Source organism: Olea europaea, chromosome 13 (assembly GCF_002742605.1).
Source record: "Olea europaea var. sylvestris chromosome 13, O_europaea_v1, whole genome shotgun sequence".
NCBI classification, from domain to species: domain Eukaryota; kingdom Viridiplantae; phylum Streptophyta; class Magnoliopsida; order Lamiales; family Oleaceae; genus Olea; species Olea europaea.
This window is the reverse complement of record NC_036249.1, coordinates 27,388,155-27,403,638: the sequence shown is the minus strand read 5'-3', so window position 1 is coordinate 27,403,638 and position 15,484 is coordinate 27,388,155. Positions and strand designations below refer to the sequence as shown.

General features: G+C 30.5%; 1 protein-coding gene across 3 annotated transcripts; it reads left to right on the top strand.

The window, feature by feature from the left end:
• The first annotated feature begins 6,491 nt into the window (after positions 1-6,491).
• LOC111408087 (probable protein phosphatase 2C 5) lies at positions 6,492-12,252 on the top strand. Of its 3 annotated transcripts, none has more exons than XM_023037869.1 (9): positions 6,492-6,746; positions 7,283-7,530; positions 7,653-7,824; positions 7,947-8,164; positions 8,264-8,371; positions 8,459-8,584; positions 8,670-8,902; positions 11,255-11,486; positions 11,999-12,252. In XM_023037869.1, the coding sequence occupies exons 2-8, from the start codon at positions 7,315-7,317 to the stop codon at positions 11,472-11,474; spliced, it is 1,293 nt and encodes a 430-aa protein (XP_022893637.1). In that variant the 5' UTR covers positions 6,492-6,746; positions 7,283-7,314; the 3' UTR covers positions 11,475-11,486; positions 11,999-12,252. The 3 variants fall into 3 exon arrangements, with proteins under 3 accessions (XP_022893637.1, XP_022893636.1, XP_022893635.1); XM_023037868.1 differs by lacking the exon at positions 11,999-12,252 and adding an exon at positions 11,594-11,866; XM_023037867.1 differs by lacking the exon at positions 11,999-12,252 and having other exon boundaries at positions 11,255-11,793.
• The last annotated feature ends 3,232 nt before the right edge of the window (positions 12,253-15,484 follow it).

Genomic DNA, 15,484 nt, shown 5'->3' with positions numbered 1-15,484 from the left:
ATGAGATGTGAAAAGTACAAAACGTGTAAGTAATGGTCGTAACGATTCCATGTTGTTTTAGTAATATGTTATCGACCATCATGTCTTTTGGCTCAAAATGTTTGCTAAGGTTTATCTCACCAATGCTCATACCTAGAAATGTTTGTAAATGGAATAATTGAAAATGAAAATTTAGTTCTAATTCATTGAATTGCGAAAGATAGCAAACGATGTTGATTCATTAATTGACATTTATTTTCTGTTGTTTACCATAGCAAAATCACTTGATGTAAAAAAAGTCAACATTTCAAACATACCTAATTAACATATGATCTTTAAAAATATTATTTATAGAAATAATTGTCCCAAAATATGGAACTTGCAAGTAATGATCATAATGGTTTCATTGTTGTTTCGGTATTAAGATAGTGACACTTGTATTTTTATGGATTAAAACGCTTGCAAACGATTATTGACCAATGTAACATCTAGAAATGTTTTAAAGAGACTCGATGAATTCATATATTATATTCAAACTCTTAGAATGGAGAAACATATTTAAATGATCTTGATTCATTCATCTATTAGTTGTTGTCATGTTCTTTACTATACTTAAACCACTAGATGTATTTTTATATCATACCAAATTAATGTATAATCATTAAATATATAATTTGCAGCAAAAAAAAAAAAAAATTGTCTCAAGAAAAGAAAAATATAAAATGTGCAAGTAATAATTGTAATGATTCCATTGTCATTTCAATGTTAAAATAACGACGATCATGTAATCAGTAAAACTATTATTTATAGCAAATAATATTGTCTCGTGATGAGAAAAGTACAAAACATGGATGTAATTAGCATAATGACTCCATTATCATTTCAATACTGTGATAATGACACTCTTGTGATTACAACTCAAAATGCTTGTAAGGGCTCGTTGACCAATGTGCGCACCTAAAAATTTTTAGAAGATACTATATGAGTTTGATAAGTGAGTTTACATTCCTAGAATGGTGATATACATTTTTACTAATAGTAATTTCCATTTGTTTTACTATAATGAGGCCACTTAATGTACATAAAGTCAACTTTTCATCATACAAATCAATGTCTGATCATTAAAAATATTATTTATAGCAAATAACGTTGTCTCAAGTCATAAAAGTGCGAAAGGTTCATTTAATGATTATAAAGATTCCGTTATCATTTCAATACTATGCTATCAACCATTTTGTCATTGCGACTCAAAATGCTTGATGCGTATTTGACAAATGCATATACTTAAAAATAATGTTAGAAGACCTAAGAAGTTCAAAAGTTGAGTTTATGGTCCTAAAATGGTGAAAGATAAGCAAACAGTCTTGATTCATTCATTGGTAGTTGTTTCCATGTTGTTTACCATAGTAAACCACTCGATGCATAATGCCAACTTTTCATTATACAAAATTGAAGTATGACTCTTAAAAATGTTATTTACATCAAATAATATTGTCTCGAGGAGTGAAATGTGCAAAATTTATCAGTAATGATCTTAACAAATTCATTATCGTTTTAGTACTAAAATAACAACACTAATGTCATTACGATTCAAAATGCTTGTAAAGACTTATTTGACCAATGCACATGCCTAAAATTGTTGTAAAGAGACTCAATGAGTTTGAAAACTGAGTTTATAGTCCTAAAACAGTGAAAGCTAAAAATAAAAAAAATAATATAATATAAAATAAAAAAACTATCTTGATTCATCTATTGTAGTTGTTCTAATATAGTTTACTATAGTAAAATCACAAACTGTGCATGATATCAGCTTTTCCATCTTATCAAATTAACATATCATTATTAAAAATATTATTAATAGCAAGTAGAGCTATCATATGATGTGAAATAGCAAATTATGTAGTAATGATCGTATGATTCATACGTCACTTCAGCACTATGCTAACAACATTTATGTCATTAAGGTTCAAAGCATTCTCAAAAATTTTACTGATCAATGCGTTCATAAAATATTGTAAAGAGTGATGAGTTCACTCACCTAGAGTAATGAAAAATAGACAAATGATCATGTTTCATTCATTGGTGATTGTTTTTATTTTGTTTACTACGATGAATCCACTTAATGTACATAATGTCAATTTTTTCATCATATCAAATTTACATATAAATGTTAAAAATATTATTTATATCAAATAATGTTGTCTTGAGATGTGAAAAGTACAAAATGTATAGATAATGATCATAACGAATCCATTGTCATTATACTCAAAACACTTCTAAATACTTACTTGATACCTAGAAACATTATAAAGAAGCTCAATAAGTTCAAAAAGTGAATTTTTAATCCTAAAATGGCAAATTATAGGCAAAAGATCTTGAGTCATTCATTGTTAATTGCTTTCATGTTATTTATTGTAATGAAATCACTTAATGTATATAATGTCAATTTTTTTCATCGTACCAAATTAACTTATTATCATTAAAAATATTATTTATATCAAATAATATTATCTTGAGATGTACGATAATATTCATCGTGAATAGCAATTAACTATTATTAACGATAGTTACTATCATATTCGACAATGAACATAATATCATCAGATATTCAATAGATTTCCTAGAAAAAAACCTTCAAAATGTACTATCATTCAATGTGCTCCACCCAACAAGAATATTTGGAAAAAGTCACCATTGAATTCAAAATTTAACTCATTCAAGGCCCTACATTCTTTATCAAACCATTTTGAAATTAGATTTGATTGCATTCAAATTATACCTTTGGAGAAGAAGTTTTAAATTAATTATTTGTGCAACCCTTTCTCTATAAAATGTTGCCTTCAAAAAACATATACCATTATAGTATTGACAAAACCCTGTAATATAGGGATGTCAATCCGACTTGTGGGCACAGACAGCTCGACCTGAAAAAATTCGAGTCGACTTAGGTCGACCTCATTTTTGGGCGACGGCTCTAGCCGCCCTGTGTGGCTTGCTGAGATACACGAGCCAACCTGCATGGCAAGTTAAAATTGCCTATTGTATGCTTTGAGCTACTTGCCTGAAACAGGCAGCTAGCAGCTGTAAGCACAACAAAATAAAAAATGAAAATTGAGAGTGCTCAACTCTACAAGGTCTGAGCCTAAAGCCCAAGCCAAGCCTCGATTTTTCGGCCAAACTTTGGCTCAAACCAAAATAGCTCGAGCCGTTTTTTGCCCGGGCCACAAACTTTGGCTTAGCTCGTTTACATCTCTATTATAATGTGGTGAGCTGACAAAATTTATTAATTTTTTGATTAATTCCTCTATATAATGGCTTTTATATTACGGTTGTATATTAGGAAATAAAGTGTTATAAGATTTGTGCACTAACTTTTGATTACTATATAATTTGAATTCACATATATTTCTATCCTTTTTGCAAAAGGATAAAATCGATATTATACATACATATTTGTGCAAAAATTATCAAAAGTCGATATATTTGAAAAGGGTAATTATATTTACGCCATAATTTATTCATTTATTTATTCTTTTTTTGCACTACCTTTTAGTTGCACTTAAGATTTTTAATCTTTGTTCATTATAATAGTTATGTCTCTAACGATTTTTCATATCATTATTATTCTCAAATTTTTCGTTATTTAACACATTTTGTATTTGATAACAGTATTACGTCCAAAAGTCCTTTGAATGGCGTAAAATAACTTATATTTTCATCATATTTTTGAAAAATAAAAAAATAAATATTTGAAAAATTATATTTCCCTCATTTCAAAGCATGAAAATAAAAACGAGACGTACTGATTTAATGGAAGATTGAAAATAAAATTTTGACAAATAAAGTTAAAGAAATAATTATTACAATGAATAAAGATTGAGGAGCTTAACTACAATTAAAATATAGTGTAAGAAATAAAAATTATGTTGGCAATTAGGCTTGGGCACGATTTGATTTGGGTCGATTTCAACTTTAATTCGAAACCAAAACCTAATTAATCGGTTTGAGTAAATTTAGACCCAAACTAACCAACTCTAACTCTTAACCAAAATCGAATCAATTCGTTAGTCAGTTTGGACTTTAAGTCCAAATTGAATTATTTAAAAAGTCGTTCGAGTTTCGGGCCAACTTATACTACAAGAATTTAAATAACTAAATAACTTTATATTATAAGAACTATTGCCAAATAAATAAAATCAAGTTAATAGACACAAATCAACAGAAAATTTAAGAACTTTGTTGTTTTCCTACATTATGTAGCCAAATTGTTTGAATGGGAAAAAAAGTTAAATATAACACAACGAGTTTATGAAAGGAAATTCACAGTGCTATTACTTATTAGTAACATCATAGATTGAAAGGAATCGAAATATATTTATGAGATAGGACTTATATCTTTTGATTTTTATTTTTCTTAAAAAACGAAAAGGTTATACATGTAAGTAGATTGGATCGATTTGATTAACCAGCGATTTGAGGCTTCAAATTATAGTTGAACCAACCCACCATAGTTTTGTCCTAAAAAAACTAAACCAAACCAATGATGTGTGTCAACCCAACCCATACCGACTCGAGTCGATTCGATTTGATTGGTTTGGTTGATTTTTTTATTTATTTATTATTATTATTATTTTTTGGTCCAGTCCTAGTGCCAATATAACCACCCACTTGAAAAACATGTTTTTGGCTTAATTTGAAAACTCCCATATTCTTCATTCTCGAAAGATTTTGAATTTAATTTTCAAAAAGGGTTAATTTACAAACGGTCACTGAATTTACCTAAAAATCTCAAAACGGTCACTGAAATTTAAAACTTGTAGATACGGTCACTGAACTTATGGGGCGCTTTCACTAACGGTCATTGAAGGACCTTTATGATTTTAATTCAAACTTAAAGGACCAAAACACTTGAAAATAAAACCTTGAGGACCAAATCGCTCTAACCAAAAATTGCCAAATTCCTCCTACTTACACACTATTTGTCAGCGCTGGAAATTGACGAATTCGACCACCATACTATCGGAATTACTACCGAATTTTTACACCACCAACACCTCCTCATCCCCTGCACAATTGTATACCGACAATTAACCAAAACACGTCAAAAATCAAATGAAATTCAAGTTCAAAAAACCAACCCACAGATGGTTTTACCTCTGAATTCCGACCAACCCATCATCACCCATGCCAAAACTCCATCACATGCTGTTAGTACTCCCCAATATGAACAGGTACATGGTCCACACCATCACAAAGCAATTTAAATCAAGATGCAACTCACACCAGTTCTCTGATAGCGAAGAACACACTTTCCGTCCTAATTTTCGATGCTAGCGTCCACAATTACGGTTGCGCACCACCACCATTACCTTCTACTCATCATGACGAACAAGATGCACATATGGGTCCTCACCAGTTTATCTCAAATTGGCCGAAATTAGAGGTAATACCGTGTGTGGGGGTGGTTTTTTTTAACTTAAATTTCATTTGATTTTTGATGTGCTTTGGTTAATTGTTGTATAGGATTGTGGAGGGGGAAGAGGAGGTGGTGGTACAAAATTCCGATAGTAATTCCGACGGCATGGTGGTCGAATTTGACAATTTTCGACGCCAACGAATATGGTGTAAGTGAAAGGGAAAATGCTTGATTTCTAAATTTAAGGGGTAGATTTTGACCAAATGAAATTAGATGGAATTTACACTTCCTCAAGGATCCAATTCACGTGTTTTAGTCCTTCAGTGACCGTTAGTAAAAGCACTCCATAAGTTTAGTGATCGTTTCTGCAAATTTTAAATTTCAGTGACCGTTTTGAAATTTTTAGATAAGTTCAGTGAACGTTTGTGAAATTAACTCGATACTTTTATCTTCTTTTTATTGAAGCTCGACGAACCTATAAAAGTAAAATTAAAAAAAAAAAAAGAATTTAAACTTGTTCATAATTTCTTTAGGGTTATTAGCACAAAATGTCCCTACCTTTTATGATTTTTGTGGAAAATGTCCCTACCTCTCGTTTTTTGGTGCATTTCATCCCTATCTTTACATTTTCTTGTAGAAAACATTATTTTTATCATTTTTCTCAATAAAAGTTATAAAATAACTAATATATCCTTCTTTTTAAATAAAAAAGAAAATAAAGAACTAATTGCAATCATAATTTCAATTTTTAAAAAAGTTCAAAAGAGGAGGTGGAGGTGGAAAATTTATTTATTTTTTTATTTGAAACTACGATTGCATTTAGTTCTTTATTTTTTTATTTAAATAAAAGGGTATATTAGTCATTTAATAGCTTTTTATTGAGAAAAAATGATGAAAATGATATTCTGTACAAGAAAAGGTAAAGATGGGGATAAAATATGCCAAAAAACGAAAGATAAAGACGTTTTCCACAAAAATTATGAAAGTTGGGGCGATTTGTTCTAATTACCCATTTCTTTGAAAGCATCTTCGAAGAACATTTGAAAACTATAAAAGGGACTTTCCATAAATAACTTTTAAAAAGTGATTAATTTTCATTTCCTTGCAGACTATCGTCCTTTTCAAGAAATTTCAAATTTCTACTATTCTTCCAAATTGCCATTTCGTCAATTTCAATGAAGAAAATCTCTGAATAAATAGGGAAAAGAAATCCAAATCCCAGATAATTGTCCAAATCGGAGGTCCTGCCGGCACCCCATTTTCTCTTCACTTTCTCTCTCTAGGTTTTCAATTCAACTTTCAGCTCTTGCTCTCGATCCACTTGAAATTCATGACCATCAAAGTCTACATTGTAAGCCCTTGGTACTCCTTTTTGATGCCTAATTTTCTTTTATTTATCTATTTTTACTTCAAATCTTTTTGGCTTTCGACGATGAATAAGTGAATTTTTTTTTTCATTTTTATTACTTATATATTTGGAGTTAATTTTTCCTTCTTGAGTTTAATGTGAATTCTAAACTTGTAGTATTTTGATTCTATAAGAATGTAGTTATTTGGATTTTAAATTTTTTTTTTATTTTTTATTTTTTTTAATGTTAAACTATCAAGTTTTTGCCCATTTCTTATATTGCATGTGAGATTTTTCTGCACTAGTAAGCGTGCGCGCATGAATGCACTTATGTAAGGCGGCAATTCCTGAAAAAGTACTTATGATGTACTTGAACTTTTTTTTTTCGTATTTTATGCATATGTAGGAGGCAGGCATAGTTAATCTTTGAATTCTCGACTGTAAATAAATCGGATTCATGATATTGAGATAGTCTTTTGAGTTGTATATTAGTGGGGTGCAAAGGATTTTTGTTAATTTAATGCCTTTACGCGGATCAGGCTTTGGAAATGTTGGAACGAAGATTACTAGAATGAACCAGAAGGAGGTTTTTAAAATGAAGCAGAAGCAACCACCTGTTCCACTTGGAACTCTGATTTGCCGTGAGCTGAGGAATGAGAAGGTGACCAAGCCCAATGTAAAATTTGGGCAGGCTGCTCTGGCTAAGAAAGGGGAGGACTTATTTTTCATCAAATCTGATTGCCAAAGGGTTCCTGGCAATCCATCAACATCATTTTCGGTTTTTGCGGTGGGTTAAAGTCTTATGAATTTTGGTTTATTATTGATACCTTGATTTTTAGTGGATATCCTATATATTGTCTCGTATATTGAGTCTGGTCTTTCGATTTATTTTATTTTATTTTTTGGTAGATTTTCGATGGCCATAATGGTACATCCGCTGCTATCTTTGCAAAAGAGAATTTATTGAACAACGTTTTGAGTGCAATTCCTCAAGGGCTTGGTAGGGAACCATGGCTTCAAGCCCTGCCTCGGGCATTGGTTGCTGGGTTTGTGAAAACTGATATAGAGTTTCAGCAAAGAGGCAAGCATAAAATTTCCTTCTTAGAAGCTTCTTTCTTTTCTTTTTTATTTTTTATGTGCGCTTTACTAACCATTTGACCTGTCTTACATAATCTTATTTCGTCTCTTTGCTATAAATGACAGGTGAGACTTCTGGAACAACAGTTACATTTGTTGTGATTGATGATTGGACTGTGACTGTTGCATCCGTAGGAGATTCTCGGTGCATATTGGACGCGCAGGGGGGTATTGTTTCACTCTTGACGGTTGACCATCGTCTAGAAGAGAACGCAGAAGAACGAGAGCGTGTAACTGCAAGTGGTGGTGAAGTAGGGAGGCTCAATGTTTATGGGAGCAATGGTGTAAGATCAATATCTTTTCTTTCCTTTTCCCTTTTAACTTGCTGTGGATACTTGTCACTTTGAGACATAACAGCTAAACATTTTTTGTATGGTTGGTAGGTTGGGCCACTACGTTGCTGGCCTGGTGGGCTGTGCCTTTCGAGGTCAATTGGTGACACAGATGTTGGGGAGTTCATTGTCCCAGTACCTCATGTTAAGCAAGTGAAGGTTAATAATCTATTAGCCTAAAAGAAGATTAACATTGCAAATTGTCATTACAATTTTTTAAGTTCTTAGCTTGTTGTTTGGTGTTAGCTTTCAAATGCTGGGGGAAGACTTATAATTGCTTCTGACGGTATATGGGATGCTTTATCATCTGATATGGCTGCCCAAACTTGTCGAGGTTTACCTGCAGAACTTGCTGCAAAGGTGGTTGTTAAGGTATGGATGCTATAAATATTTATATTGCAAATTTTTCTTTTATATCTTGCCCTTAGAACGTTATGGTAATTCTTTTTGTTTGCAGGAAGCACTGAGGTCACGGGGTTTGAAGGATGATACAACTTGCTTGATTGTTGATATTATTCCTCATGACCATTTAATTTTTCCCCAAACACCTAAAAAGAAACAAAATTTGCTCAACCCATTGCTTATCTTTGGAAAGCGATCTCAATGTTCTACTAAAGGAGCTAATAAATCATCTGTTGTTGGAGATGTGGAGGAATTGTTTGAAGAGGGATCTGCTATGCTTGCTGAGAGGTACGTGTATTCTCATTTTCATTCAAATGTTAGCTTCTTTTATTTGCTGTTAGGCTGAAAAATATGGAAGACTGAATTCGTTTGGGTATTCTACCAATATAATAGCGTAGTCTTAATTTACCTACAGGTTTCTATTTGTGCTTCTTTAGATGCCCCGAAACATTCATGTCTTAGCCCGTAAAGAATTTGTTTGTGTAGATTATACTTGCTGGAGCAACAATAGGGGTTACTTAAGTTGTGATATTTCTTTTTTTGTTTTTCTTTTAATGTTTTTACTTTTTACAAATAAATAATAGATATTTAATACCCTGTTTGAGTTGTTCCCACTTATGAAAGTAATACTCTAGATTAGAATGGTTACTAGCAATGCAATATTTTTCATGAACTTTCATTTTCCAACTAATTTGGTAGTAGGAAGACTTTTTATCACATGAACACTAATTGGGAGACCAATATGCCTTTTTTTTTCTTTTTTTTTCATCCTTTCATTAACTGTTGATTTCATCTGTGTGTGCTGCGGCCTCCAATCTTCTTAAGAAGTCTAATTGTTCATAGTTCAAACCATGCTGTTTTCAAGAGTGTGAGCAGCACACTAGGTGTTTATAAGTGTCTAACAGTGCTTCAGTAAGCCCAAAAAACAAAAACAAAAAAAAAAAAAAAAAAAAAAAAAAAAAAAAAAAGTAAATAAATAAAAAGAAGAAAATTCAAACATTCAAACAAGGTGATACCAATCAGATTTTTCTTTGAACCGCTGATTTGATTTTAGTTATATGCTGTTCATATTTTGATGCTGACATTGGAATATTTACTGAGCTATTAGCAATTTATGTATTTTGCTGATGATTAATCATGTATGGTAATTTTTCTTTCTGAATATCCCCTGTTCTGCTTTAATGAACGTTGAGCTTTGTTTGTCACTTAGTGCTATTTCGATATTTTGATTTAAGTTATTTGCTTTCTAAGAGCTCAAATAGAATAACTCTGTAAATTCTGTATTTTGCTAAAATATCGTGCATTGGGATTTTTCGTTCTGTATATCCTGTTTTTTGCTTCAATGAATTTACATATTTTTATTTAAGTTCCTTTATTTCAAAGAGCCTGAAGAGAATAATGCAGGGGACACCTGTTGTGTATTGTATGTTTTAAAAAGGTTTCCTTTTTCTACCCTTTTCTCGGAAAATTGATGACTATTCATATATCACCTTGATTCCAAAGAAGAGTTGGACAGAATGTATTCAGTATTCGTGTCCTAGTTAGTCTTCCGGAGGATTTGATGCTTCACCGCGCTTTGCACATTTCACAATTAGCTATTGCCATATATATCTGAGTCTACAAAAAATTCAAAAAACTTTGTATTTCAATAATTATTTGTGCATATAACTGATATTAAACTTTGTTCAATTACGTGAAAGCGTCGCACCTAGAACATTGAATGACTTGAAAAGTATGTACTGCATCACTGTACCATACTGGGACCTATTTGATGTGGTTAAATGATTCAGATTTTGTTCTGTTTCCATTTCTAGACACGAGGTGAGTTGTTTTACCAATATTAGAACCATTGCTTTTTATCTCCTTTGACATTGGATCTGAGAAGGAAAAGAATAAGAGAAGAATATTAAGAGAAGTTGAAACAGGAGAAGAGAAATTAGAAGAAATATGGAGAGCTAAGATTCTACTTCTAGCAGAAGAATCGTTCACATAAATTCAATCATTCTTTTCACCATAAACGATTAGGACTGCTACTTTACACTCTGTGAGTATTGAATACGGCGTGAAATACACGAGCAGAAGAAATGCGATTTTATTAATTTAATATCCATTGGCAATAGCCGGCTTTCCGATATTGAAAATAGGAAAAAGTAACAAAGCTCAATTAATATAAATCTAATCCCTTGTTTCTAATCTTTCTACTCATAAGATGACATGACTAAGCCAAATTTCTTGCACATTCTAAGAAAATTCAAAATTCCCTTTGTCAAGTTAAGACAATCCAAGTTTCTTGCACTTTAGGAGTATAAAATTTAGACCATTGACATTTTATACAAAAGCAGGTATATGAATTAAAGGGTTTAAGAAGTTTCGAGGAATGATCGCATGAGAACTAATCATCTGTTAGAAACAGGAGTAAGTTTTATCTCATAGAAAATGATCTCTTAATTAAAATTTCTACATTCATATGTTGCTATTCTGGCTAGTTATATTTCTTAACGTCTACTTGATCGAGTTTTTCTCATGTTTGTGGTTGATTTTACCGTCCTCCTTAGCCATCAGATCAAAAAAATTAAACTTTGAACAGCATCTTCTTATGGTTTGGCTCTGCACGCTATCCTCACTGACACCATTGTGCAGGCTGGGTAAGGATTCTCCTCTGGACTCTAATTCCGGGCTCTTCAGATGCGCTATTTGCCAAGCGGATCAATCATCAAGTGAGGGTTTATCTGTCAACTCAGGCCCAGTTTTTTCGCCTGCATCAAAGCCATGGGCAGGCCCTTTCCTCTGCGACAGTTGTCGTAGGAAGAAAGATGCCATGGAAGGAAAGAGACCAATTGGACATGCAATAACTGCCTAATCTTATAACCTAGTAAATATCCATATAGTTTCCTGCGACAGTGTGAGCATGTTTCGATTTTTATCTACAGTAATGATTAGACATGCAAGAAATGATCTGGTGAGTTGGTGTCGTTTCAGGGAGCAGTCCATTTTGTGGCGATTCGTGTTTGTGCTTCCCCATTTGATCGACCGCCAAAAACAGAGGTGCTAACTCATATTAGTGTGTGATATTTGATTGCTAGCAAAGAACTGAGAATTGTGAATGATATGTACTGCAGTTAGTTAATCTTTTTAGTTTGATTGCTATGGCTTGCAAAGATTCATGTGATTTTTTTTTTCTGGTCCATCTCTTTAAGTTCATTAGGAGATGCGTCAGCTTTTGATTTCACATTCTTTTCCCTCATTCGTTTATTTGTGGTGTTTTTTGGAATTAGTTATTACAACGGCTATATATATATATACACACACACACTAAAGACGATTTTTATCTACAGTAATGATTAGACATGCAAGAAATGATCTGGTGAGTTGGTGTCGTTTCAGGGAGCAGTCCATTTTGTGGTGATTCGTGTTTGTGCTTCCCCATTTGATCGACCGCCAAAAACAGAGGTGCTAACTCATATTAGTGTGTGATATTTGATTGCTAGCAAAGAACTGAGAATTGTGAATGATATGTACTGCAGTTAGTTAAGCTTTTTAGTTTGATTGCTATGGCTTGCAAAGATTTATGTGATTTTTTTTTTTCCTCCATCTCTTTAAGTTCATTAGGAGATGCGTCAGCTTTTGATTTCACATTCTTTTCCCTCATTCGTTTATTAGTGGTGTTTTTTTGAATTAGTTATTACAACGGCTATATATATATGTATATACACTAAAGAATTTCCTCTGAAGTGAGCACAATATATTGAATTAATTTTCGACAAAACGATGAATTTTTTTTTTTTTTTAGGATATTATGAGATGTCTTGCACTTTATTTACTATGACAAACACATTAAAAGTCAACTTGAATGCATAAATTTTAAAATGTATTTTTGACGTTTTGAGTATTTTTGGTAAAAATTCTGAACATGAATGAATCATTTAAATAAAGTTCTATTTAAATAAAATTAAAAAAAATTAAAAAAAAAGTAAAAAATGTTAAAAAAAAACAAAATTGTAAAAATTATAAAATTTAAAATTCAAAAAATAAAATTGAAAAAAATTTCAAAAATTTCAAAAATAAAATTCTGAAAAAAAAAAAGATTATAAAAAATTTTAGAAAAATAAAAATTAAAAAAAATAAAAATAGTTCTAACTAATGATTATTTACAAAAAAAATATGTAAATGAACATGGACAAAACTATTTTAAGTCCACATCATTAGTTTTTATTTTTATTTCCTATACTTTAAAATAAATTTATTATTATTTTTTTAGTGAGAAAATATTGTAAGATTCACCAATTTTAAAATATATATAATACTTGATAATATATTAACATAAAATCGTTCTATTTTTAATGAAATAATCAAATTTAATGAAATAAAATGTCATAAAACAATTTTTCAAAATTTCAAACCAAATGTATTTTCTAGGTTTTTGTTTTGAGAAATAACTTTTCAAAATGACGAACCAAAATCATTTTTAGAAATCATAAAACAAAAAATAGAAAATGAACTCAAAATTTAAAACCAAAACACAAACCAAACTGGCATTTATCTTATGATATTATACATTTTGAGTTCTTGTTTTGCATAGTTATTTGGTACTTTATATTATCTACTATTAATAGTGTAAAAACAAAATGTTGCAAAGTGAGATCATATCTATTGATGCTGCAATTAATAACTTGAAAGCACATTTTTTTATTTTTTTTAAATAAATAGAGAAACTGAATTTGAACCTAACAAAATTACCTTAAAGAAATTGTTGTCCAAACAGAACTTGAACCTACATTTTACACAAAATGTCAATGATGAGATAGCACATCCAACTGAAAAATCTTTTAGAATTGATTAATTGTTATATATAATTGATCAAGTGCTTTTTTCACCTAAGGTTTGAATAATTTCAAATTTGGGTTTTTGTTTGATTTAACAAAATTATAGGCTGCAAATGATAATTGTTTAAAGTGTTTGTGTGTGATATTGATAAGATTGAAAAACTTTTGAAGCATGACAAGAATTTTGATATCGATGGGCAGTAGTTATTTTTCTAGTATACAAATTGTGAGAAACTATTTGCAAGAAAATACAAAAAAGGCAATTGAAGTGTTAAGCTATATAAAATGATGGATTGTTATTTTCAAATGTGTCAATTGCTTATAAAATATTAGATTATACTATATTGTTGTTGCATCTATCAAGAGGAGTTTTTCAAAAATGAAGTTGACAATATCCAACATCGATCAACAATGTCACAAGAATTATTGAATTGATTGGTCATAATGTCTAATGAAAAAAGTTCTAAAACAGACTGAATGTAAAAGTATAATATTTGATTACCTATAAAAAAAACTTTAGAAGAGTAAACTTAGTCCCTACTTGGACTTCATTTCTTCAAAACTCATTTTCAACTACACATTCTCCCATAAAATAATATAAACAAATAAACCTAAATTTTTATAAATGAACATGGACAAAACTATTTTAAGTCCACATCATTAGTTTTTATTTTTATTTCCTATACTTTAAAATAAATTTATTATTTTTTTTTATTGAGAAAATATTGTAAGATTCACCAATTTTAAAATATATATAATACTTGATAATATATTAACATAAAATCGTTCTATTTTTAATGAATAATCAAATTTAATGAAATAAAATGTCATAAAACAATCTTTCAAAATTTCAAACCAAATGTATTTTCTAGGTTTTTGTTTTGAGAAATAACTTTTCAAAATGACACAAGCCGGGTCGTGGCTTTTCCAATTCCCGACCAAGCAGTGGGCAGCTCAAGCCAATGAGCCGAATTGGCGTCTCTAAATAAACAGCACAGGTGCTGTCCAGCTAGGTGCATGTGTCATCCAAGTCGTATATTTTATCTGTACAAGTAGCTTGATCCTTATTATTTTTGTATAATAAAAGAATTATACAAACCAAACTGGCATTTATCTTATGATATTATACATTTTGAGTTCTTGTTTTGCATAGTTATTTGGTACTTTATATTATCTATTATTAATAGTGTAAAAACAAAATGTTGCAAAGTGAGATCATATCTATTGATGCTGCTATTAATCACTTGAAAGCACATATTTTATTTTATTTTAACATGTAGAGAAACTGAATTTGAACCTAACAAAATTACCTTAAAGAAATTGTTGTCCAAACAGAAGTTGAACCTACATTTTACACAGTGTCGATGATGAGATAGCACATCCAACTGAAAAATCTTTTAGAGTTGATTAATTCTTATATATAATTGATCAAGTGTGCTTTTTTCACCTAAGGTTTGAATAATTTCAAATTTGGGTTTTTGTTTGATTTAACAAAATTATAGGCTGCAAATGATAATTGTTTAAAGTATTTGTGTGTGATAAGATTGAAAAACTTTTGAAGCATGACAAGAATTTTGATATCGATGGGCAGTAGTTCTTTTTCTAGTATACAAATTGTGAGAAACTATTTGCAAGAAAATACAAAAAAGGCAATTGAAGTGTTAAGCTATATAAAATGATGGATTGTTATCTTCAAATGTCTGAATTGCTTATAAAATATTAGATTATACTATATTATTGTTGCATCTATCAAGAGGAGTTTTTCAAAAATGAAGTTGACAATATCCAACATTGATCAACAATGTCACAAGAATTATTGAATCGATTGATCATAATGTCTAATGAAAAAAGTTCTAAAACAGACTGACTGTAAAAGTATAATATTTGATTACCTATAATAAAAAACTTTAGAAGAGTAAACTTAGTCCCTACTTGGACTCCATTTCTTCAAAACTCATTTTCAACTACACATTTTCCCATAAAATAATATAAACAAATAAACCTAAATTTTTATTTTTATTTTTAAACCACCTATTCTCCATACATC